The sequence below is a fragment of the Triticum urartu genome, chromosome 6A, assembly GCF_056163025.1.
Source record: "Triticum urartu cultivar PI428250 chromosome 6A, HENAU_Tu73, whole genome shotgun sequence".
Lineage (NCBI taxonomy): Eukaryota > Viridiplantae > Streptophyta > Magnoliopsida > Poales > Poaceae > Triticum > Triticum urartu.
This window is the reverse complement of record NC_141878.1, coordinates 159,001,439-159,027,176: the sequence shown is the minus strand read 5'-3', so window position 1 is coordinate 159,027,176 and position 25,738 is coordinate 159,001,439. Positions and strand designations below refer to the sequence as shown.

The 25,738-nt window shown below is 47.6% G+C and overlaps 2 protein-coding genes and 1 non-coding gene across 3 annotated transcripts; 2 read left to right on the top strand and 1 right to left on the bottom strand.

Annotated features, from left to right (window-relative positions):
- Positions 1 to 2,083: 2,083 nt before the first annotated feature.
- Positions 2,084 to 4,140, top strand: LOC147964583 (putative disease resistance protein RGA1). The gene has a single exon (XM_087527223.1). It carries the CDS (start codon positions 2,578 to 2,580, stop codon positions 4,111 to 4,113), a length of 1,536 nt encoding a protein of 511 aa, XP_087383349.1. The 5' UTR covers positions 2,084 to 2,577; the 3' UTR covers positions 4,114 to 4,140.
- On the bottom strand, positions 4,103 to 7,892 carry LOC147964582 (FKBP-like peptidyl-prolyl cis-trans isomerase family protein). The gene is made up of 8 exons (XM_087527224.1): positions 7,734 to 7,892; positions 7,418 to 7,603; positions 5,294 to 5,328; positions 5,108 to 5,201; positions 4,886 to 4,946; positions 4,724 to 4,769; positions 4,573 to 4,643; positions 4,103 to 4,427 (listed from the first exon to the last, which is right to left on the bottom strand). The coding sequence occupies exons 1-8, from the start codon at positions 7,799 to 7,801 to the stop codon at positions 4,350 to 4,352; spliced, it is 639 nt and encodes a 212-aa protein (XP_087383350.1). The 5' UTR covers positions 7,802 to 7,892; the 3' UTR covers positions 4,103 to 4,349.
- A 30-nt stretch (positions 7,893 to 7,922) lies between these two features.
- On the top strand, positions 7,923 to 8,003 carry TRNAL-AAG (transfer RNA leucine (anticodon AAG)). Its single transcript has one exon. It is a non-coding gene; the product is annotated as a tRNA-Leu (tRNA).
- The last annotated feature ends 17,735 nt before the right edge of the window (positions 8,004 to 25,738 follow it).

Genomic DNA, 25,738 nt, shown 5'->3' with positions numbered 1-25,738 from the left:
AACTCATAATACCGATCGTCACCGAACGTTAAGCGTGCGGACCCTACGGGTTCGAGAACTATGTAGACATGACCGAGACTCATCTCCCGTCAATAACCAATAGCGGAACCTGGATGCTCATATTGGTTCCTACATATTCTACGAAGATCTTTATCGGTCAAACCGCATAACAACATATGTTGTTCCCTTTGTCATCGGTATGTTACTTGCCCGAGATTCGATCGTCGGTATCTCAATACTTAGTTCAATCTCGTTACCGGCAAGTCTCTTTACTCGTTCTGTAATGCTACATCCCATAACTAACTCATTAGTTACATTGCTTGCAAGGCTTATAGTGATGTGCATTACCGAGAGGGCCTAGAGATACCTCTCCGATATACGGAGTGACAAATCCTAATCCCGATCTATGCCAACTCAACAAACACCATCGAAGACACCTGTAGAGCATCTTTATAGTCACCCAGTTACGTTGTGACGTTTGATAGCACACTAAGTGTTCCTCCGGTATTCGGGAGTTGCATAATCTCATAGTCATAGGAACATGTATAAGTTATGGAGAAAGCAATAGCAGTAAACTAAACGATCATCGTGCTAAGCTAACGGATGGGTCAAGTCAATCATATCATTCTCTAATGATGTGATCCTATTAATCAAATGACAACTCATGTCTATGGTTAGGAAACATAACCATCTTTGATTAATGAGCTAGTCAAGTAGAGGCATACTAGTGACACTTTGTTTGTCTATGTATTCACACATGTATCAAGTTTCCGGTTAATACAATTCTAGCATGAATAATAAACATTTATCATGATATAAGGAAATATAAATAACAACTTTATTATTGCCTCTAGGGCATATTTCCTTCAGGCGCGTCACGGGTGGTGCACACCTCCTTCCCCTTATGATGGTGGCGGATTAGCACGAACACGCAGGGAGGGGGTTAGGGCGATTGATGGAGGATTTTTCCATTGCGGGCCATAGGGAAGTACGATATGAAGAAGAGAGCGCCATGGCGAAGGTGAGGTGGGTGTCATATGCTTTTAAGGGAGAGGGCTCCAGCGAGAAATGTCCCCGACGACGGAAACCAAGCGAGAAGAAAATGGTCCGATAGAAAAAGGGAAGGATGTGTTGTGGGGATGGGGCTTTTGTGTTGGACTCATGTGTTGGATATAACATGACAGATAGTCCGAACAACCACATTTCTTGCCCACATATGGTCTAGAGTTGAGGGAGCCCGGACTGTCCATCTAGTTGAATTTTGTGGAGCCCGCTGCGCGCCCATTTGATGCCCAAATACGTCTGGACGTATGGGGGAGAAATGAGCTTCAACTTTGAAGATGACCTTAATAGTTTGTTTGATTCATTTATATGTACTGTAGCTCGTAGTAATGCACGGATGTTCTAATAGTAAATTTTAACACCTCACAACTGCAAATTTGTACAACTAAATTTTGCACACATTCGGGTATACAATAAGCGCGCAATTTTCAGGCGGCTCCTTATATTTAGGGCGCCAAATCCGCATCACTTTTTCGCGTTTGCTACTTCTCGGTTGCTTGAGAATTTTGCTTGCATTGTTTGATTCCGCATGGATGAGAGGCGAGATCGACGTGACTCATTGCGGCGGCGGCGGAGGAGGAGAGGAAGGAGGTTCATAGGTTAACCAGGACCTTATTCGAGTGGAGACCACGCCTTGTTGCGACGTCGCCGACAGAGGAGAGGCAAGCGCGGGGCGTTCGGAATCCAATGGTTTGATTGAGGCCCTGTTCGGTACCACTTCACTCCACAACTCCGGAAACGGAGTTGACAAAGCTGCAATGTAAAACGGAGTTGCAATTTCCCCGCTTCGCAGATTTCAGGAACAGGCGATTACCGAACAGGACCTGATTCTGAACTTCTCTTATGCTGGCTCACGTAGTCACGGGCCGCACTCATATGGTGCGACAAACATGGCAAAGTGCACCTAAAATAACTTATCATTGACGAAGTTGTACGACAACCAAACCTTCCTCCATCATCAGTTTTAATGATGCTTACCGGCGGCTACGTGCGTACAAATTCAACGGAGCCACAATACTGAGAAGAAGGCTTCTTCCATGTCGCTTCAAATGTTACGGGCACACAAGGAGAAGGAATCACTGAGAGCATCTCCAACACAAGCGTTATATAAGTGACGCGCGGTATAAAAGTTGTTTTTAGCACATGGACCTGATTTGAAGTCTCCAGCAGCCGCACAAAAAACGCACGCGCTATAACTAATGCATCGCGCGCATTAGAAAGGCATCACGCGCAGTATATTTAGTGCGTCCGGTCGCATGCGCTACAAATTCTGGGCTGCTGCAGATGAAACCGCTTGATTGGGATCGCTGGGCTCGCGCGCTGTGCATATTTTACAACGCTTGTTGGAGCAAACATTTCTAGCGCCTAAAAAATCTACTTGCACGCAGTAAACTCATTTTTTGGACGCCATATATTGAGCGGCTGTTGGAGATGCTCTGAGGCACTGAGCTGCTCAAGGATCAGCTTTCCGTTTGGCATCGGCAGCAGGCGCAAGTGCGCGAAAACTAGGCAGCCATGGCTGGCGAGTCCATCGTCTCCGGCGTCGTGGGGGGCATGGTCGGCAGGGCGATGTCCCTCCTCGCCGGGCAGCTCCTGGACCAGCAGCCGGAGCGGAGCGTCGAGGCCAAGCTGCGGCGGCTGAGGCGCCTGCTCGTCAGGGCCGAGAGCGCCGCGGAGGCCGCCGGGGCGAGGCGGATCACGAGCCGCGCGCTGCTCTCCTGGCTCGCGGAGATCGTCGACGGGGCGCGCCGGGGGCGCTACCTCCTCGACGCGTTCCCGGTTCCGAGCGGAGCAGGCGATCAGGACGACGGCCATGCTGGCAACAAGGTGGTGCCGCTGGCGCGCTCTTTCTCCATGCCTAGCTCGTTCAACTCCGCTAAGCGCCTGCGCGTCGCGGCCATGAAGCTGTTGCTCGGCGACGGCGACGGCAGAGCCGACGAGCTGGATGGTGTCCTCGCGGACCTGGAAAGCGTCGCCAGCGGTCTCACAGAGTTCATCATGCTGCTGCAGATGTGCCCGCCGGCGCTGCACCGGCCGCTTGCCACGAGCATCTACGCGGACAGCCAGATGTTTGGCCGGCACGTCGAGAGACGCCGCGTTTTCGAGTTCTTGCTGCAAGATGACGAGGGCGAGCCGACGCTGGCAGAGCCAGGTGTCCTCCCTATAATCGGCTCCGCCGGCCTGGGGAAGACCACGCTCGTGCAGCACGTCTGCGAGGAGCCCGCGGTGCGCCGCCGCTTCTCGCTGGTCATGCTGCTAGACTTCCATTGCATGAGCCTCATGGCAGCCGGCGAGACGGCGCTCTTCCCACGCTCTCTGTTCACGCCAAACGCCACCAGCCTCTCCGCCGACGGCGAGCAGACGAGGCTCCTAGAGCGGAAGCTGCGCGGCGAGAGGTTTCTGGCCGTCTTCGACAACGTCAACCGGCGCAAAAGGCAGGTGGTCAACGCGATCATGCAAACCCTGCGGCGCGCCGGCAGGCGAGGGAGCAAGGTCGTCGTAACCAGCAGCGACGCCGGGCATGTTGCGGGCCTTGGCACCGCGGAGCCGATCGTTCTGCGTCCCCTGCCGCCGAAGGAGTACTGGTTCTTCTTCAGGGCGCACGCGTTCGGCGGCGCCGAGGCAGACCCGCGGCTGGCGGCGGCGGGCCAGGCCATCGCCAAGAGGCTGGACGGCTCCTTCTTCGGCGGGAAGATAGTGGGCGCGCTCCTGAGGTCCCGTCCGGACGCGCGGCTATGGCGTAGCGTCCTGAGCAGCAGCTTCAGCATCGCCGACGTGTGGTGCCTCGGCAGCGAAGGCTGCGTCGCCGCCGCGGCCGGCAGCCTCCTCCCGCGGCATGTGACCATGCGCTGCGTCACCGTCTCCGGCTCGCCGATGAGAGGGCTCGTCGGAATCCAAGAAACCTCTTTGGCTGTTCCTGCTCCTCCTTGTCCAGACGACGGCGGCAGCCGCAGCCCGGAGTTGCCTGTGCTGCTGTGCAAGTCTGTGTTCCCTGGCTACTGCCTGTACTACACTGCCCATTGCACGATCGACAGAGAGATCAATCAGTAAAATGCTCGTACGGGAAGTTCCAGTTGATAGTGTTGTTGCAAAGAATATCGTTGTGCTTTCATCCAACTTGCTGAATGCTTTTTCGGAAGAACAAACAAACACATGGTTTGAAGAAAAAACCAGAAAGAAATTTGAAGAAAACAGTTCGGAAAAGAATCACTGTGGTTCTCTTCACTTGTAGAACAGGACAGGAGAGCTCCTATCTGCATTGGCATGTGATGATCATGAGATAATGATCACAGGACTTTGAGCAGCTGAACCTCAAACACCAGCGGTTCCTTGGCATGCGACAGCAGGCTCCGGCGTGGTCCAAACTGCGGTCGCAACCAAATAAAGCACAAGAATGATCACAAATCATCAGGAAACAAAAGGAGAAAGGTAAATATGTTGCTTCCGGAGTATAGATGTGAAAGAAACATGACAAGATTCAGATAAGCTCATAAGCTAGCTAGGCTGTACCTCCTCAGGGACGGGCTGCAAGCTCTCGTCGATATAGCCTACTTCAGGGGGTATCAGAGCCCTCCTCTTGCCTGCAAAGCCACGGAGAAATAAAAGTTTCTAGTGGCTAAAACAAGAAAACTGTCAGAAAATGCCTGAAACTGTACAGCACCTCCGGCTTTCATGCCGATTATGACGTCTTTGAGGCCTCGAATCATCTACAAGAAAAATGATTCATCTGTCAAGAGAAGCCATAAGGATGTGAAATTGCTATGGGAAACCTTTAAATCATCTGTAGAAAGGTCAATTGCCAAGAGAAATCCTGTCCTGGAACCTCTTGCACGTCGAGTCGAAGTGTCACCGGCTTACTCTCGCCGCTGAACTGATTCACCGTGCTGCATCAGAGAAAACAGACAGACAAAAGCATAATGAGAGTCAAAGAAGAGCAGTATTGGTAGTACTGAAAATGCAACACATATATGCACTTTACAAGCTACTACTAGTACTAAATGAACAACACAATCAAGGATTCAATCAATGGCAATGTTCTCTTGACCTATGCACGAAATAACCATTTGCACGGCGGCACACATAGTTGAACTGCACTAGATTGCCTTCCCGAGCTTCCGGCCCTTCACCTTCGACTACATCTTCAGATCAAGAAACAGAGTTCTTCCATTTATAAGCTCTCATCTCAGCAACTGGAGTATTTATGTAAAAAGATCTCACTAATGGCAAGTACCTTCAAGCTTTACTCCACTGTCCAGCTTTCTGTACCTGAACACTTCAAACATAAATCAACCATTATGCATAGCTGCATACTACAAAATATAAGATACATAATGTAAGAATTTCACAAGAATCAGTTTTTTTTTTAGAACGAAGGCTCAAGGAGAGCCCGGCTTTGAATTAACAAAGCCATCAACCGGCCAGGATTACAACCACTGCGCTACAAACTCGAACAAAAAAAAAACACGGCAAGATACAAGGGTGCTGGAAGGCAACTCTCAAAACCTCACACACTACAGCTAGGAGATAGCACATGATAAGCATGAGCTGAAGCACGCAGAGGCCCTCGTCCACCCAAGGCTCACCAGGGAAGGGGAAATGGGGTTCCGGGAAGCGCCCGCTGTCAAGGATAGGCTATGACGGCACCGAACACCAAAGCCCTGGAACAACATCACCATCCACTCCCACTGTCGAAAGAGGCCCCTGCCTCCTCGCCTGGCTCGAAAGGCGCCGAGCCGTCGACATATGGGTTGCTCACCCTAGAACATGGATGGAAGGATGCAACCAGAAGGAGTAGGAACAGAGCACACCCTACATGACTAAGAAACTTCACCAGAAACACCGCATCACCGCTGCCCACTGACGATCCTTTGGAGAGGAGAAAGATGCCGGTCAGACAGCAACAGGGTGTCCAGGGAGGACGGAGCAACGAGGAGGCAGGGCCAAGGCCGAGGAATGACGCTCCGGCACTCACAACTTGCACTACTGTAGCCGCCGGAGGAGGGGAACTCGATCCCCTCCTGGCCAGAGGCCGCCGGACCAAGCTGTCACCAGTTGCACAGAGAGCACCAGAAGAAACCCGAACACTGCCGGACCTGCCAAGCTGCCGCCGCCGCCACTTGGGGCACACAGTCGCCGCCGCCCGACAACCACCACACCGTAGTGCCCACAATCCAAAAAGCATCCAAGGCGACGACTTCAAGAAGCAAACGGAGCCAAGAGCACCGTCGCTGCCCAACAAAGTTCGAGCTTTCACCCGGGAGGCTAGGGGAAGGGGGGGGGGGTGGAGCAAAAGACCTGAATGGCGCCTCCAAGAAGGGGAGCGGCGTCCATGGACGTCGCCGCCATGGATTTCTCCCGGTCAAGGCTCCACACCACCAACACCACATCCAGCTCCAGGCACCGGAGAACCAAGTCGACCCGGACCAGATCTGAAGGCGTGGAGCACGCAGGGCAGCAGAAGGGGGAAGGGGCGGCCAGATCCGGAGCCGAAGACGCCAGAAGCCCCACCACCGGCGCCGCGGATCTCGTCCGCCGGGGAGCTTGCTGCCCGCGCAGCCAAGCCCACCGGACCACACCCGCGCCACCACCAGCCGAGGAGACGGTGGCGCCTCACCGAACGAGGCCACCGCCCCGGATTCCGACGCCCCCCGCTGGAGAAACGAAGCAGCAGAGGCCCCGCCGCCACCTTCCTTGGCGACGCCCCGGGCTTGCCCGGCGGATGCCTCTGGTGGCGGCGAGGAGGGAGGGGAGGAAGGGGGGAGGCGACGAGATCTAGGGTTGTCGCCCTCGAGCCGCCCGAGAGGGGCGACGCGAGGGAGGGGGGGGATGTCCCTTTTGATCACAAGAATCAGTTCATCTCACACAAACATAATTAGTCCATCTATTCTGATACGTGGAAACGACTCGTCCCTCGCGTCGTCCCTGCCCAGGCAACTCAGGGTTCCCCTTCAAACCCTAGGTGCCGCCGCCCCCAACCCTTCCTAAATACTAAACGATAGTGTTTTTGAGCAGTGAATATGACTTCCAAAACATAATTTTGACAGTCACTGTTGTGTACTCAAAGGTCTTATATTAGTTTATAGAGGGAATATATAGTAGTTTACGAATTGTAGAAATACAGTAATATTACGAGAAAAAATCATGGCAAATTATAGTACTCCCTCCGTCCCATAATATAAGAGCGTTTTTTACATTACGGAGGGAGTACCATTTTCACCCAACCATTTATTCCTAGAAACCAATGTGAATACCCTTCTGTTCAGTATGAGCCAGATTTATACTGCATTGTTTGTAATAAGCCATCCATATTCAGTAACGGGGCAGTAGTAGTTCATAACCAGGCAACACGCAGTACCTGATGACATCGGGCTCCAGCATTGCTGCCTGCACCGGCATGGGTACGGCGAGGAGATTCGCGCAAGAGGCAGCGGCGCCAAGAAGAGCCATCCCTGAGACCGCTCTCCTCCCGGACACCTCGCACACTGCTCTGAATCCGCGGCATGTCGACCTGGTCGCCTTGGGTTCCGGTGGATGCGGGCGTCTGATTGGATTGGAAACGCCCAAGAACGAGGTCAGTTTGAGTCTTTGAGATGAAATTTCCAGAGAGAGAGAGAGAGAGGATCAAATCTGTTTCGAGAGAGAGAGGATTTGGTCGTGTTATGCGTCAGTACCTGGGACTGGGAGACGGAGAGGCGCACGGGAATGGATTGGGGAATTTTACGTGCGGCGCAGACTCCATTGTAAAGGTCTGGAGAAGGCAGTGGCGCAGTGGACAAACGCAAGTGTTTATCTGAATGCGGATAGAACTGAGAACCGCCCACACAGAATACATTAAATGAAACAGCAAATAAGGCATCTGTGATCAGGTGGCCGACTTGGTCTAAGGCGCCAGATTAAGGCTCTGGTCCGAAAGGGCGTGGGTTCAAATCCCACTTTGGTCAACTATTTTTCTTCCGAATTTTTATTTCTCTTAGTGATTGTATCCATTTTCAACAAGGTTTATAACTTTTTAGGGAAATGAGTAAAATCAACCGACTGATTTTGTTGAAAGATCAGCCGCTTCGTTCGGCTGCCACGTACCCCATCACATGTGTGTGGTGAGTCTCTCATGTTGGTGCTGTAAAGCACGCCACATGTGCTTCGATGGAGCTTCCACGCATGGTTGTCGGCGCTACGACAACATGTGATTGTATCCATTTTCAACAAGGTTTATAACTTTTTAGGGAAATGAGTAAAATCAACCGACTGATTTTGTTGAAAGATCAGCCGCTTCGTTCGGCTGCCACGTACCCCATCACATGTGTGTGGTGAGTCTCTCATGTTGGTGCTGTAAAGCACGCCACATGTGCTTCGATGGAGCTTCCACGCATGGTTCAAATCCCACTTTGGTCAACTTTTTTTCTTCCGAATTTTTATTTCTCTTAGTGATTGTATCCATTTTCAACAAGGTTTATAACTTTTTAGGGAAATGAGTAAAATCAACCGACTGATTTTGTTGAAAGATCAGCCGCTTCGTTCGGCTGCCACGTACCCCATCACATGTGTGTGGTGAGTCTCTCATGTTGGTGCTGTAAAGCACGCCACATGTGCTTCGATGGAGCTTCCACGCATGGTTGTCGGCGCTACGACAACATGTGATTGTATCCATTTTCAACAAGGTTTATAACTTTTTAGGGAAATGAGTAAAATCAACCGACTGATTTTGTTGAAAGATCAGCCGCTTCGTTCGGCTGCCACGTACCCCATCACATGTGTGTGGTGAGTCTCTCATGTTGGTGCTGTAAAGCACGCCACATGTGCTTCGATGGAGCTTCCACGCATGGTTGTCGGCGCTACGACAACATGTGATTGTATCCATTTTCAACAAGGTTTATAACTTTTTAGGGAAATGAGTAAAATCAACCGACTGATTTTGTTAAAAGATCAGCCGCTTCGTTCGGCTGCCACGTACCCCATCACATGTGTGTGGTGAGTCTCTCATGTTGGTGCTGTAAAGCACGCCACATGTGCTTCGATGGAGCTTCCACGCATGGTTGTCGGCGCTACGACAACATGTGATTGTATCCATTTTCAACAAGGTTTATAACTTTTTAGGGAAATGAGTAAAATCAACCGACTGATTTTGTTGAAAGATCAGCCACTTCGTTCGGCTGCCACGTACCCCATCACATGGGTGTGGTGAGTCTCTCATTGTTGGTGCTGTAAAGCACGCCACATGTGCTTCGATGGAGCTTCCACGCATGGTTGTCGGCGCTACGACAACATGTGATTGTATCCATTTTCAACAAGGTTTATAACTTTTTAGGGAAATGAGTAAAATCAACCGACTGATTTTGTTGAAAGATCAGCCGCTTCGTTCGGCTGCCACGTACCCCATCACATGTGTGTGGTGAGTCTCTCATTGTTGGTGCTGTAAAGCACGCCACATGTGCTTCGATGGAGCTTCCACGCATGGTTGTCGGCGCTACGACAACATCGTGTTGCGGCGGGAGCATCGCGTGGGCCGGTGGTGCTGCGATGGAGCATCATTGGCTCTGCGACTATGAACGCGACGGGCCGGCCGATGGTGTTACAACTCCAGCGATATGACACAGCTGCCAGTGCTGCAATGGAGCATCGCTGGCTCTGTGACGTGAATGCGATGGGGCGGCCGATGGTACTGCAACTTCGGCGATGTTACGTGGCCGTCGGTGCTGCAATGGAGCATCGCCGGATCTGTGATGATGAATGCGATGGGGCGGCCGTTGGTACTACAACTCCGGCGATGTTACGCTGTCGTCGGTGCTGCAATGGAGCATCGCCGGCTCTATGACGATGAACACGACGGGGGTGATCGGTGGTGCTGCAACTCCGGTGATGTTACATGGCCGCCGGTGCTGCAATGGAGCATCGCCGGCTCTGTGACAATGAACGGGACGTTGGGACGATGGTACTGCAACTTTGGCGTTGTTAAACGGCCGGCGGTGCTACAATGGAGAATCACCGACTCTATGGTGATGAACGTGACGGGGCGGCCAATGGTGCTGCAACTCCGGTGATCTTACGTGGCCGCTGGTGCTGCAATCTTCGCCCACCGTCATGCTTCAAGCTGCAAGGCCAGCGACCGCTACTGTTGCAAGCTAGCCGGGCATGGCTGCTCGACGGAGTCACTCAGATGCTGCGTTGCAGCATGCTCGGTCGGTTGCGGCAAACTCGCCGGCGTTCTGCTGTGGCTGCTCGCCGGAGTGATATGAAAGCTGCATTGCAGCATGCGTTGAGGCTGGTCATGGCAAGCTTGATGGCGTTTCACTACAAGCTGACCGGCGGCGTGGCTACTGCAAGCGGGGGCCTTACGGGCCAGTGAGCTGACGCCCTGGTTGGAGCTACAGGCTAGCATGCAAGGCAACTGAGGTGCTGCTTTTGCAACTTTCGCGTCTGCCGCGGAGGCGTTGCGGGAAACATGGACAGTTCGGCTCGTTCAGGGGATCAAGCGGTCCTAATCATTCCTAATCCGGATGAATAGACGGCTAGCAAGGCGGCTTATCCTTTCCCAGGATCAGCCGACTTACGCGTAGCAGTGGCCAACTTTTTATTAATCCTACAGCATTCCTAGATTTCTCTTCTGAAAAGATATGAACAACATATCAATGATTTTTTTTTTGGATTTTTTCTCACTCATCTAACACCTTGGCGAATTTTTATTTCTCTTGGTGATTGTATCCATTTTCAATAAGGTCTTTTTAGTTAGAACTATTTATTACTCCCAACATTCCTAGATTTCTCTTCTGAAAAGTATGAAAATCCTTTTCTTTCTCCTTGGTAGTATTGTACTACAAACTTGTACTAGAAACGCAAGAACGCTATTTTTTTTCTCTAACATATTTTCATTGATCTGACACCTTGGTGATTATAATCAATTTCTCTTCTCTATTGCGTTCGCTGGAGATGGATCTACCCCTTGCATCTTTATTTTGATCCTGGCTTGTGTGTAAGTGCATAAATTTTTTATTTTGTACCAAGTTCCCCAATAGTTGCATCATGAGCGGTTTTAGAAGTAGATGCAGGTATGATTTAAAAGCACATGGTGATGTGCGGGCATTACACAATTTTTTGTGGGGGGATTAGACCTGATCTTTTATTTGATGGTCTTGTTGCTTCCCTTTAAATTGCATTTTATTTGTTTTGACAACATAGTGAGACTTTGTTACAATGGTATGGCTTTTCATGGTCCTTCTACATTGCTCCTGAGTATCTTCGTTATCTGACCAAAGTCATACTCCCGTCTCTTTGGGTTTCACTTTAAATAAGGAAAGATAAACTTGGGCAAAACAAAGGGCTTGTAGATTTGATCTACGAGGGGTCACGCGTATAACAAAGTATAGTATGGGTCTTGAGATTTTCATTAAGTCTCATGTTTCATACACGTCGAAAATTCAGCTAGCAACTTCAAATAATCATGTTTGATGGTTACGTAGGCACTAAACGGCTTGCAACGGAAATCCTAGCACCATGATAACTTGCAAAAAAATTAGTTGTGTCTTAACTTGTTTTTGCAGGGTGTGTATGTGATGTGGTGCATCCTTCTTTATGGCAATGAGATAATATGAGATGGTATATGCTGTGATATATTTTTTGCATGATCTGCATGACATGGTATGGCACGATGGCAGGAACCATATGATTGTCACTTAACTTAATTCTGCTGACCAACGTCAGACTTCATGTAATGCAATTATTTCATTAGCTATGGAGATATCAATAGTTGTATTGCAAGTACATGGTGGTGGCAAGTTATGCGGCGATGGACCTTGAGGCCAGAGTTGTACGTGAAGGAGTTCTCCGGAGAAGAAAGCTTGAAGAAACATGCAATGATATTTTTTTTGAATATGCAATGATATATTTTTATTTTGCCACGACAGTGTTTTCTCTTACAAACATCTGCTACTTTAGGGTTTTCAAAACTGCTACCATGACATGAAAAAGGGCTGCCACGACGGCTTTTTAGAAAAACATGTGTGAAGACGACGTGTACTTCTCCAGTGAAAGGGGATATGCCATATCACACTATTATACATTGTCAGTGATGTTTATCCCTTTTTATGCACTATTTGATGCATGATACACGTGTTTTATAGGATGGTCCCTCACAAAAATATCGAATAGTTAGTGTTCCTCTCAAGTGTAGCACCATCTGGAGCACATGTCATTTTGAGGTGCGCCACGTCACATGGGTATTATAGACTTGTCGTGTATAAGGCCGGTGCAAATGTTCCCCCCAATAAGAAAACTTGATTTTCACAATAGTTTTGACATCACCTTTAGAACAAATGAGATCTTAGATATCATTGAATTGTTTAACAAAGCTAGGATCATTTTTATCAACATTCTTGATGATGAACACTTTATCTGGCACTTTTGAGCACCTCTCAATTTTTGTAAGCACTACATCTCAGTACGGGTCCATTACTCCTAGGAAATTTCTATAGAGCACCTCGAGATGAGACTTACCCATTTCTAGGCCTATCCCATTCCAAGGCTTGCTCTATCGACCCTGATACTTCCAAGTTTTATTTCCCCGTTACCATCGAGCAAGTCACTCCTTCACTCGGAAATGAGCTATTCTATTATTATTTTTCATTAATTCGAGTTCTTTGCATCCACTACTCCACGTATTTGGATACTAGGCAGACCCATACTTTCGAGTTCCTGGCACTTTTGGAAAAACTTGTTTTTCTACCTAGCCATTCAAATTTTGAACTTTTGAGTACCTTCGATTTTTCCAACCTGGTACTACCAAGCTAGTTGAGTGTTTATTGTGCAATGATCAGATTTTTGATTTTCCAATAAACTATACCCCACACCACTTGAGAGTTTGAGCAATTTTACCAAATAATTGAAGATTTTTATCGTCGAAATTTACCACCACTTGGACCCCTTTCTTAGTGTTATGTATTTCTTACTCCAATCGTTGATTCTTTGTGAGACAGGGATACTACAGGTTCTTAAGAGAGTTGATTGAAGATATTTTGAGAATCTCATTCAAGTAACTTTGCTTTTCTTCTTCTATTGGAGGGTGTGCACCTCAAATTGAGCATCATTAATTGAGGAGAATACAAGGCTCAAGCCTCTAATCAAGAAAAGATTAGTTTCTTGCATTCAAGGCGAGATCAAACTCAAGGAACTCGTGAGAAAGCAAAGTGGGTCATTTCAAAAGGAAGGAGATTTGTTCAATCCTAAGTGAAAATCACAAGGGTAGAGCTTGGTTACCACATTAATATTCCAAGATTCGATTTGTGCAGGGAAGGCACAAGGAATGGAGACCAAAATCTTATGAGTCGTATAGTTACTACGAGTTATGCCACTCATAATAGCATCCCATGCACCTTTAACTCCTTCTTTGTGCTATGTAAAGACAATGGTGAATATATAACTGTAAAACAAATTGGTGCTAGATTTCGTAATGCACTTAAGGTAGAACTATCTTGGTTCCCAAGACCCTTATGACTAACATGAGAGGCCCCACTTACAAATGGGAACCTAAAGTCAAGGCATGATTCTCCTTTGTTGGAATATTTCTTTGGTGGGTACAATGGGTGATCAATAGTGATTGCACCACTCATATTACCTAGGAAAAATACATGTTCGCTCAATTTGTCGATGATTTATCTTCTACATCAAGTATTTTCTTTGGATATAATAAGATAAGAAAGGCACTTGAGTTGGGTAATGTGGCTGTTAGGACCCCGATCCTAAGTCACAACGATCCAGCATGTAACACATCGTATCACTTTGCGGCCTCACGCGCGGTATCCCCACAGGTGCTTCTTTACCTGGCCCGGGACCGTTTGTGCCTTTTGGACCACGTATATGATTGTGTCGCTAGCATCCATATGACCGAGAACCCGGACCGACATGACTAGTCGTAAACCCAAGGTGGCATAAACTTACATGGACATGCATACATAACCCAACAATGAACGTGTCGGTCATCAACGTATGAACCCAAGTCGTAGCAAGCTACAAGGACTTAAAGGAACAACTCGTGACATTTCCCTGAAGGGACAGACGCAGGAACACAGAAGGATACATACTGGACAACCTAAGTGTTCTGGAGCAGTAGTGAACTACCATGGCTCAGTGGAAGCACTAGGAGACATTTCCCCATAAGGAAGGCTACCAAGAATAAACAATTAGGTGTCGGATCCCACACATACCAAGCATTTCAATAACATACACACAATATGCTCGATATGTGTAAATACAACATGGCATCAAAATGACTCAAAGTATCTATTCAATAGGCTCCGAGGAGCCAGATATTACAATCATGGGTCTCATGACCCAGCATTCAAGTCATACAAGCAACAAGCGCAGGCGGAAGCATAAACATGTCTGAGTACAGACATCTAAAAAGAAAGAAGGCTAGAAAGCATGTCTATCTATAAGACCCTCCAAAGGAGCCAGACCTCTATCTAGGATTTCCAAGCTAATTGTCGAAGCCCACGTGGACCTACTAGTGGGACTAAAGTCTCTCTGCAAAAACATAAATTAAGCAAACGTGAGTACAAATGTACTCAGCAAGACTTACACCAGAACTATCTACATATGCATCAGTATCATCAAGGGGGTGGTGGAGTTTAACTGCAGCAATCCAGCTTTGACTCAGTGGCTATCATGTACTACGACTACCAGTGTTTTCTTTGAGGTGAGAAAGCGCACACGGGTCCACATATTCACCATATCAATACATCACTATGGATCCGCTCCCGTCTCCCTACGAGAAGGCCATCCATAGCACTCACGCTTATCTTGCGCATTTTAGAGTATCCACTTCAAGTTATCTATGAACAATGTAAGTGTCCCAAGTAGTCCATATCAGCAGACGCGGCTATTAGAATAGATTATTTATAACTCTGCAAGGGTGTACTTCTTCACACATGTTTCTACCACTTAGCGACTGCACACGACATGTGCTCGGCAGACTTAAACAAAAGCCGGCGTGGGTGTAGACGACGACCTGAATAACCACACAAGTCTCTAGTCCAGGTTTATCGCTTATTTGAGTTCCATCTACAAGGAAGTCCGGCCGATGTTTTCCACTACGGCCCCAAACGATGTGTGCAGGGTTCCCGAGCCCACCAAACGGGTGCCCCGGTACATCGTGCCACTTGCCTACCACATCATAGCCCACCCCTAGGGTCAGCGCTACGCACAACCTCCAGCATACTACAAACACCAGAAACTACTTGCAACTCTTGGACAAAGGACAGGGAGGTTAATAAGTCGAGCAGGGTCATATTTCAGGGCCCAACATGTGGTAGTAGTTGTTCTTGGATCACAAACACGGAACTCAGTTCCTGAGGACTGCTTCAATGAGACAACCCACCATGTACTCCTACATGACCTCTCATCACTACCTTCACCAAATCGTGTTCACACACTTAGCTCTCATTAGTAGGACATGTTCACCACCATTCCAATCCATCCTAGATGGATCAGACCTGACTCAACTCTAAGCATAGCAGGCATGAATGAGTAGGCACATCATGGCTCAAACAACTCCTACTCATGCTAGTGGATTTCAACTATTTACTGTGGCAAAGACAGGTCATGCAGAGGAATGGGTTCAACTACCGCAACATGTAACAGTTGAATCACTGTTGTCCTAATGTTGTAAAAGAGAACAAGAGCAAGAGAGTGGGATTGTATCAGAATGCTCAATGGGGGTTTGCTTTCCTGGCACTTCTGAAGATAGTAGCTCCTCATCGGTGACATCGATCTCAACACCGGAACACCGTCTACTGAGAGGGGATAACATCGGCAAACAAGAAGGAACATAATCAATAAAATGCAACAATATGATGCATGATAATGACATGGCAAAATGATGTTGGTTGAGCTAATGCAACTAGCAACAAAGTTAAATGAAGTTGGTTTGAACCCAAGTTTCAAAATCAAACTCCATATGTGACATTTCAAATGCCATTTATTCAAATTGTCATATACAATGGTTGTAAGTTGTTCAAACATGCATGGAAATGTCATAATTAGATTCTTTGGATTTTTTGATAATTTTTCATATATAAATTATTTCAATCTGAGTTATGTTGAATTTCTATGAATTTTTAAAGTTTAAATCATTTTATGGATTTCCCTGGATTATTTTTAATCTAGAAAATGATTTACTACGTCAGCCTGATGTCAGGGTGATGTCAGCGGTTAACAGGCGCGGTCTAGGTCAAACCTGACCAATGGGACCCGTGTGTCAGGGACTAAACTAGCTAAGAGTGGTTGTTAGTGCTAAACAGTTAATTAACTCAGTGAGTGGCCCCACATGTCAGCGACTCGAGGGAGGTCAAATCCTTGTTATCCCGGGTCAAACTCGTCGGAGTTGATCCACGGCTCATCGCCAGCGAGGCCAGAGATGGCGGAGGGGCTTGGGATTTGCCCTACGGCGACCAAATCGACGGTCGAGCCCATCTACAGGGAGCTGGAGCTCGCGCGCATCCAACGGTGGTAGGGGAGGGCGCGAGGTGGCCAAAGTTGAGCACGGCGTCGACCTCGGTGGTGGCCGGAGCTCGGGATTTATCCGAAACCGAAGATGCAGTGTGCCGGAAGACCACCTGGTTGCACCTACAGGCTCTACTTGTTCCCATGAACCCAACGGAGACACTCACGTGGCCATTTGGTCACCGAAGCATCACCGACGACGAGCTTAGGTGGCGGTGCATCTTCGGCCTCGACGAAAACAACGCTATGGTGAGCAAACGAGAGCGGGATGTAACACCCACGATGCGGCTATATCTCCCACGTGTCGGAGCACGACTTAGAGGCATAACCGCATAGTAGGCATGTCGCAAGAGGGGTAATCTTTACACATCCCATGTACTGAATAAGAAAGGGATAAAGAGTTGGCTTACAATCGCCACTTCACACAATACATAAATATAGCATTACATCATCCAGAATACAATCAAGGTCCGACTACGGAACCAAAATAAAAGAAGACCACCCCTAATGCTAGATCCCCGATCGCCCCGACTGGGCTCCACTATTGATCAACTGGAAACGAAACAAGACTACGGTCAAGATCTTCATCGGGCTCCCACTTGAGCTCAGTTGTGTCACCTGCACTGGTATCATCGTCACCTAAAACTGGTTTTGGAAGTATCTGTGAGCCACGAGGACTCAGCAATCTCACACCCGCGAGATCAAGACTATTTAAGCTCATGGGTAGGAAAAGGTAGTGAGGTGGAGCTGTAGCAAGTACTAGCATATATGGTGGCTACCTTACACAAAAGAGAGCGAGAATAGAAGCAATGCAACGGTCGTGAACTAGAAGTGATCCTGAAACTACTTACGTTCAAGCATAACACAAGAACCGTGTTCACTTCCTGGACTCCACCGGAAAGAGACCATCACGGCTACACACGCGGTCGATGCATTTTAATTAAGTTAAGTGTCAATTTTTCTACAACCGGATATTAACAAATTCCCATCTGCCCATAACCGCGGGCACGGCTTTCGAAAGTTCAAAAACCCTGCAGGGGTGTCCCAACTTAGCCCATCACAAGCTCTCACGGTCAATGAAGGATATTCCTTCTCCCAGGAAGACCCGATCAGACTCGGAATCCCGGTTACAAGACATTTCGACAATGGTAAAACAAGACCAGCAAGACCACCCGCTGTGCCGACAAATCCTGATAGGAGCTGCACATATCTCGTTCTCAGGGCACACCGGATAAGCTAAGTGTACAGGAGCCAACGTAACCCAAGTTGCCAAGGGACGGCCCTGCACGGTGCTCTAGTTTGGACCAACACTCAGAGGAGCACTAGCCCGGGGGTTTAAATAAAGATGACCCTTGAGTCTGCAGAACCCAAGGGAAAAAGGCTTAGGTGGCAAATGGTAAAACCAAGGCTGGGCCTTGCTGGAGGAGTTTTATTCAAAGCGAACTGTCAAGGGGTTCCCATTATAACCCAACCGCGTAAGGAACACAAAATTAAGGAACGTAACACCGGTATGACGGAAACTAGGGCGGCAAGAGTGGAACAAAACACCAGGCATAAGGCCGAGCCTTCCACCCTTTACCAAGTATATAGATGCATTAAAGTAAACAAGATATAATAGTAATGATATCCCAACAATAACCATGTTCCGACATGGAACACACTCCATCTTCACCTGCAACTAGCAACACTATAAGAGGGGCTGAGCAAAGCGGTAACATAGCCAAACAATGGTTTGCTAGGACAAGGTGGGTTAGAGGCTTGACATGGCAATATAGGAGGCATAATATAGCAAGTGGTAGGTATCGTGGCATAGCAATAGAGCGAGCAACTAGCAAGCAAATATAGAAGTGATTTCGAGGGTATGGTCATCTTGCCTGAGATCCCGCAAGGAAGAAGAACGAGTCCATGAAGAAGACAAACGGACGTAGTCGAACGGATCCTCACAAACGCGACGTTATCGGAACCAACCCGAAGAAGCACACCGGAAAGAAGCAAACAACATGGTAAACAATCATCACATAAACATGGCATGATGCACAACCAAGTATGATGCATGTCCGGTTTAAAGAGGCATGGCAAAGTGCACAAGCAATTCTACAAATTAAGTGGAGCTCAATATGCAACGAGTTGCATATTGATGAAACACCACAACAAGTTATTTATTTCGATCTCGTTTATGTACTCAACAATATTAAATGTTGGTTAGCATGGCAAGGGGTGAAGCACAATAAAACTACCTATCTAGGCAAGTTTAAATGAGGCCGGAACAACAAGCAACAAGTCCGAAGAAAAACCTCATGAGCATATATTAGATTTGGTACTGTTCTGCCCTAAAGCATATTTTAGAGTTGTTAAACATGCAAAGTGATGCCACCATGTTAAACTAGGCATTGTTCTACCCCATTTACATATAATGTTTATTTAAAACCGAGCTACGGTTATTTAGTTATGAAATAAAGCATTTTAGCATGGCATTTAAGCAAATTAAAACAAACAACATTTTAACCATTTTAAACATGCATGAAAGTTGCATATTATTAATCTACACATAATTCTAAGCATTTTCCATATATAAAACATTTTAATCCGATGCACCATTTGTGAGTTATTAAGAATGAAGTATGGATGCTTTTGTGTAAAACTGCCAAACACATGGATAAAAGATAAATTCGCAGAAGGAAAAAAACACAGGCAGGCCGAAACACAGCAGGCTGGCCCAATAGGAGGGAAAGAAGAAGAAAAAGGAGGGGCGCGGGGTGCTGCTCACCATGGGCCACGGCCCAGCTGGAGAGGAGGAGGCTGGGCAGGCCGCGAAGTGGCGCACTGGGCCTCGCTAGATGAGGCTGCGGTCAACACGACTGCAGCGCGGCACTCTACTCCTCTCGATGCAGGGGAAAGATGAGGACACAGCACAGGGGAAGAAGAGGATGCAGCGGCGGACTCGAGCGGCAGCGGGCTCCAGGGAAGGCCGGCGAGGTGCAGACGGGGTGGATCTGGCTGGCCGGCGCCGGATCCGGGCAACGATGGCGCGGGTGGAGCTCAGGGGCGGCGTCAGTTCCCTGCTGCGGCAAGTACAGGGAGAGAGAGACGTGAGAGAGAGCGAACTCGAGGAAGAGGGAAGGAAGCAAGGGCACGGCCTTGGTTCGAGGAGCTTGTCTCCATGGATGGAGGAAGCGAGGAGGCGCACGGGTGAGTCTCTGGCATCCACGGCGGCGTCGAGGAAGGCCGGCACTGCAAGAGTGCAAGGCTCCTCTTACTGTTCGGGAACGTAGGCGGCTGCGGGCACTCGGGCGGTGGCGCGTGGATGAGAGGTTCGGCGAGATGGGCCTGCAGGTGGCGGACGGCGTTGGGGCTCCACCGGATCTGACGAGGGGAGCCGGTCCCCGGGCAGTACAACGCCGGCTCGGCTCCGGAGCTTCGCCAGAGGCATGCGGGCACGGCAGCATTGTCGGAGGAGAAGCAGGCGTCGAGGAGGGTACGGGACGGGGATGCCGGCATGGAGAGGAGCGCTCGGGCGCGGCTGCTTCTTGGGGCGACGAAGAGGAGCTCCTCTCCTCGTGGAGCTCCTGGACGAGGGGGCGACAGGAGCACGGGCGCGGGCCGTTCTGGGAGGTGCTGGAGGGTGCTAGTAGTGGAGAGGCTCGATGGAGCAGACCAGGGCGCGGGGTCGAGGTCCGGTGCACGCGCACAGGAGGAGCGGGGCTCTGCTTGCGGGAGGCTGGGAGCGAGGCTGCGGTGGATTTGCTGGATCTGCTTGCGGTTGGTTCGTTGGTGATCCCGAGGGAAACCAGAGAGAGTGGCGGCGGCGGGTGAGGTGATGTGATGGATGGGACAAGGAGAGCGGTCTTCCTGCACGCAGCGGCAGCTGATCGTAGCTATCCAACCGGTTGAAATGGGGAAAGTGAACATACATCGGCCGATATATGCGAATACCCTTGGCCACGTTGGTCTCATGGGGTGCACTTCTGACGTAAAAGAAGCCTGTCCGCGGAGTGTGCAGTGAGGTACCTCTATTTTTTACTCCGCAGGGCAGGGTACTGTTTTCTGTAAAGTTGCCTGAGAGACGCGGTCTTGCATATGGGATGTGTTGTTCCTCTCCTCCATCTTCTCTCGTGCTAATCAGTTCGTCCGCCGTCTTGCCCAGTGCACACATATCAGTGTGGCAATGATCGGAAAAAGGGATCGACAGAAAGAATGAATGTTGAAAATTACTTGCTGACAGGTTCGCGTACAAAATTTGTTAGTGGCAATAGTGTGTCGTGGCAATTTGTGGTAATAAATCTTTGTTTCTGGTACCCTGTTTTCATCTCATAGATTTGTTTGTGGCAATTTGAAAAGCTGGCAAAGATTGCTAGCTCGCTGTGTAGTCTCCTCGATTTATCTGGTGGGGAAGCTTTTGTCAGGGAGAAATTATGATATATGTGGACTTGGGCAACCTCTGGCTGTTGCTGCGCTTTGCTGGTACTATGGTCTTACTACGTGATAAAATGAATTGGGGGCATGTGTTGCACAGACCCTGCGGCTTGTCCGCTTGTGTCAGGTCATGCTGTCAGTCGTGGTCCTTTCAATACACATATACAATAGCCGACATTCGTCTATACTCTAATTACATGCTTCCCTGATTCGAATCGCGAAGTTGTTGTCGCCGTCGATGCCGTGCGTGCAGCTGCCGCTGCGTGCATCGATGCACTTCTCATGGGACAAGCCCCTAGGATCTAGGGTTAGACTGATATTTATATCAGATGAATTTAGGTTAGGTGCTAACTCGTCCCTCCGATCGTAATCGGACGATCACGAATAAATAGTTAAGAAGTCCAAATAGGAAAAAGGAGATGTTTTGTAGATGTTTGGGGATGATCCGGACCCAATGGTGACGACTCCCCGGGTCGGGTTCGGGACAACTTCCGGACGCGCGCGAGGGGTTCGATGCACTATGCAGAGAGGGTTTTCGGACCGTGCGATCGCATCGGACGGCTCCGAACATGAAGAGGGGTAGGTGGATGGACTAGGTGGGATGTGGCGAGGCTGAGAGGAGAGAAGAGAGAGAGAGGGCCCGGCAGCAGTTTTCGGAGACCGAAAACGTCCGACGTTAGACCGACTATACTGCCGCTATAGTTATCCGTTGGGGCGTCAAACAAACTTCGAAAGCGATGAAACTTGGCAGGCGGCCTATCTACACTATAACAACACTGCATGCCAACTTTCAACCCATTCTGAGAACATTTTCCGGCCACTTATAAAATACTATTTCGGACATGCCACAGGCGCGTGCAAGGGTGTCTGGACTCAGAACGGACAACAGAAGGAACGGGGAGGTCGGGACGGATGCAAGTTTTGAAAACATGTAGATGCAATGTGGATGATGACATGGCAAGATGCAACACACAAGAGAATGACAAGGCAACAACATTGAATAACTGGAAGACACCTGGTGCATCGGTCTTGGGGCGTCACACGGGATTAGGGGGAAAGGCTCGGGTGATCATGGTGATCACGTAGGGGTGGTCAGCGAGCTCGGGGAAGCCGCTGTGGGGCGCATCCGGTCGCGTGGCTCGGCGGAGAGCTCGAGGGCGATGAGGCGGAGCCATTGGACACGGCGGTAGGGTGAGGCAGTGGCCATGGCCGCATCGTTGAGCGGCGGCGTCCTCTGACGCGCTCGGGGAAGAGAGCAGAGGGGGGGAAGGTGTAGGGGGTCGAGGGGAGTGTGTGGCGTCGTGGGAGGCGACCAGGGTGGCGAGGGGCCAGCCAGGCAGGGTGGGGGTGGCGCACGGCCTATTACAGTGCTGGGCCGCAAAGGTAAGCATGTAAGTTCTTCTGCTCTGTTTTAATTCTGTTCTGTTTTCTTTTTATTTATTTATTTGCCACTGTTTTGAATTAAAACGAGATTCAAAACCATTTCCAAATCTTTTATGAATATTTTTGTGTTGCTCAAAGGACTTTTCCACAAGCTCACAAAATATATCAGAGACATTTGAATTTATATTCCGTGTATGAAGAATACAAATTCAAATTCAAATATAGTATTAATTTAAATCCAAAGCCCAAAATAATCTTAAAAAATGTTCATTATTTCAGGTTTGGATCAAAACCCTTGCCAAAAATATCAAACATCAAAGATGAACATTTTGGTTTCATTGAATGCAATTTTCAGGGTTCTTGCTCTTCTTTTAATTAAATTTTGAGGCTGTCATATCTCCTCAATTCAAATTTAAAAAATTTAAATATGATGACATGATGCTCACCAGTGCAACTAATTGCAAGCAAATTTTAGGGCTGTGACAGTGGTTGTTGATACGTCTCCAATGTATATATAATTTTTGATTATTCCATACTATTATATTATCCATCTAGGATGTTTTATATGCATTTATATGCAACTTTATATGATTTTGGGGACTAACCTATTAACCTAGAGCCCAGTGCTAGTTTCTGGTTTCTTCTTGTTTTTGAGTTTTACAGAAAAGGAATACCAAACGGAGTCCAATTGACGTGCCAATTTTTGATGATTTTTTATGGACCAAAAGAAGCCCCCAAAGTAAAATAGTTGGGCCAGAAGAGTCCCGAGCCATCCACGAGGGTAGAGGGCGCGCCCTACCCCCTGGGCGCGCCCCCTACCTCGTGGATGACTCGGAGACCCCCCTGACGTGAGACCGGCGCCAAAAATTCCTATAAATACAGAAACCCCTGAAATGAAACCTAGATCGGGAGTTTCGCCACCGCAAGCCTCTGTAGCCACCAAAATCCAATCGGGACCCTGTTCCAGCACCCTGCCGGAGGGGGAATCATCACCGCTGGCCATCTTCATCATCCCAGCGCTCTCCATGATGAGGAGGGAGTAGTTCACCCTCAGGACTGAGGGTATGTACCAGTAGCTATGTGTTTGACCACTCTCTCTCGTGTTCTTGATTTGGCACGATCTTGATGTACCGCGAGCTTTGCTACTATAGTTGGATCTTATGATGTTTCTCCCCCTCTACCTTCTTGTAATGGACTGAGATTTCCCTTTGAAGTTATCTTATCGGATTGAGTCTTTAAGGATTTGAGAACACTTGATGTATGTCTTGCGTGGGATACACGTGGTGACAATGGGTTATTCTATTGATTCACTTGATGTATGTTTTGGTGATCAACTTGCGGGTTCTGTGACCTTGGGAAACTATGCATAGGGGTTGGCACACGTTTTCGTCTTGACTCTCCCATAGAAACTTTGGGGCACTCTTTGAAGTTCTTTGTGTTGGTTGAATAGATGAATCTGAGATTGTGTCATGCATATAGTATAATCATACCCGCGGATACTTGAGGTGACATTGGAGTATCTAGGTGACATTAGGGTTTTAGTTGATGTTTGTATTAAGGTGTTATTTTACTACAACTCTAGGGCTGTTTGTGACACTTATAGGAATAGCCCAATGGATTGATCGGAAAGAATAACTTTGAGGTGGTTTCGTACCCTACAATAATCTCTTCGTTTGTTCTCCGCTATTAGTGACTTTATAGTGACTCTTTCTTGCATGTTGAGGGATTGTTATATGATCTAGTTATGTTATCCTTGTTGAGAGAACTTGCACCAGTGAAAGTATGAACCCTAGGCCTTGTTTCCTAGCATTGCAATACCGTTTACGCTCACTTTTACCACTTGCTACCTTGCTGTTTTTATATTTTCAGATTACAAAAACCTATATCTACCATCCATATTGCACTTGTATCACCATCTCTTCGCCGAACTAGTGCACCTATACAATTTACCATTGTATTGGGTGTGTTGGGGGCACAAGAGACTCTTTGTTATTTGGTTGCAGGGTTGTTTGAGAGAGACCATCTTCATCCTACGCCTCCCACGGATTGATAAACCTTAGGTCATCCACTTGAGGGAAATTTGCTACTGTCCTACAAACCTCTGCACTTGGAGGCCCAACAACGTCTACAAGAAGAAGGTTGCGTAGTAGACATCAAGCTCTTTTCTAGAGCCGTTGCCGGGGAGGTTAGTTCTTGAAGGTATATCTTTAGATCTTGCAATCGAATCTTTTAGTTTCTTGTTTTTATCACTAGTTTAGTTTATAAAAGAAAAACTACAAAAAATGGAATTGAGGGTGCCTCATATGCTTCATCTTTTTAATGTCTTTCGTGAAAATAAGGATTCCGATAATTGTGCCAAAGTGTTAGAAGAAGAATGTATTAAAATGTTTGGCACTAAATCTTTAGATGATGAGCATGATTGCAATGTTGTTAGTATGAATTCTTTGAATATCCATGATGCTAATGATATGCAAAGCCACAAGCTTGGGGATGCTATGTTTGATGAAGATGATATTTTTTGTCCCCCAAGTTTTGATGAGCAAATTTATTATGATGAAAGCATCCCTCCTATCTATGATGATTATTGTGATGACACATATGCTATAAAGAATAATGATAACCATGAAACTTTTCATCATGATTTTAATTTTCAATTGGATTATGCCTCACATGATAGTTATTTCGTTGAGTTTGCTCCCACTACTATTGATGAGAATAGATTTGCTTGTGTGGAGAGTAATAAAAATTCTATGCCCATGCATCATGAAAAGAATGATTTATGTGATGGCTATATTGTTGGATTCATTCATGATTCTACTGAAATTTGTTATGAGGGAGGAATATATGCTTGTAGGAATTGCAATAATATCAAGTTTCCTCTCTATGTGTTAAAAGTTTTGAAGTTATGCTTGTTTTGTCTTCCTATGCTAGTTGATTCTTGTTCACATAAATTGTTTTCTCACAAAATCCCTATGCATAGGAAGGGTTAGGCTTAAATGTGTTAGTCATATTCTTCATGATGCTCTCTTTATGTTTCAATTCTTATCTTTTGTGTGAGCATCATTGAAATCATCTTGCCTAGCTAAAAAGGCATTAAAGAGAAGCGTTTGTTGGCAGACAACCCAATATTTACCCCTACTACTTTTGTGTGTCCACATTATTAAGCTACTGTAGTAATCATGTTTTATAGCTTTTGTTTCAATAAAGTGCCAAGTAAGACCTTTGGCATGATCTATGGTGATAGTTGATTTGATCTTGCTGAAAAACAGAAACTTTTGCGCTCAGGAAAACAATTCTTATTTTTAACAGAAGCGTGATAAAATACTGATTCTTTTTGCAGAAGATTAATGAACAATTTCTCAGATTTTCCTAATTTTTCAGAATTTGTGGA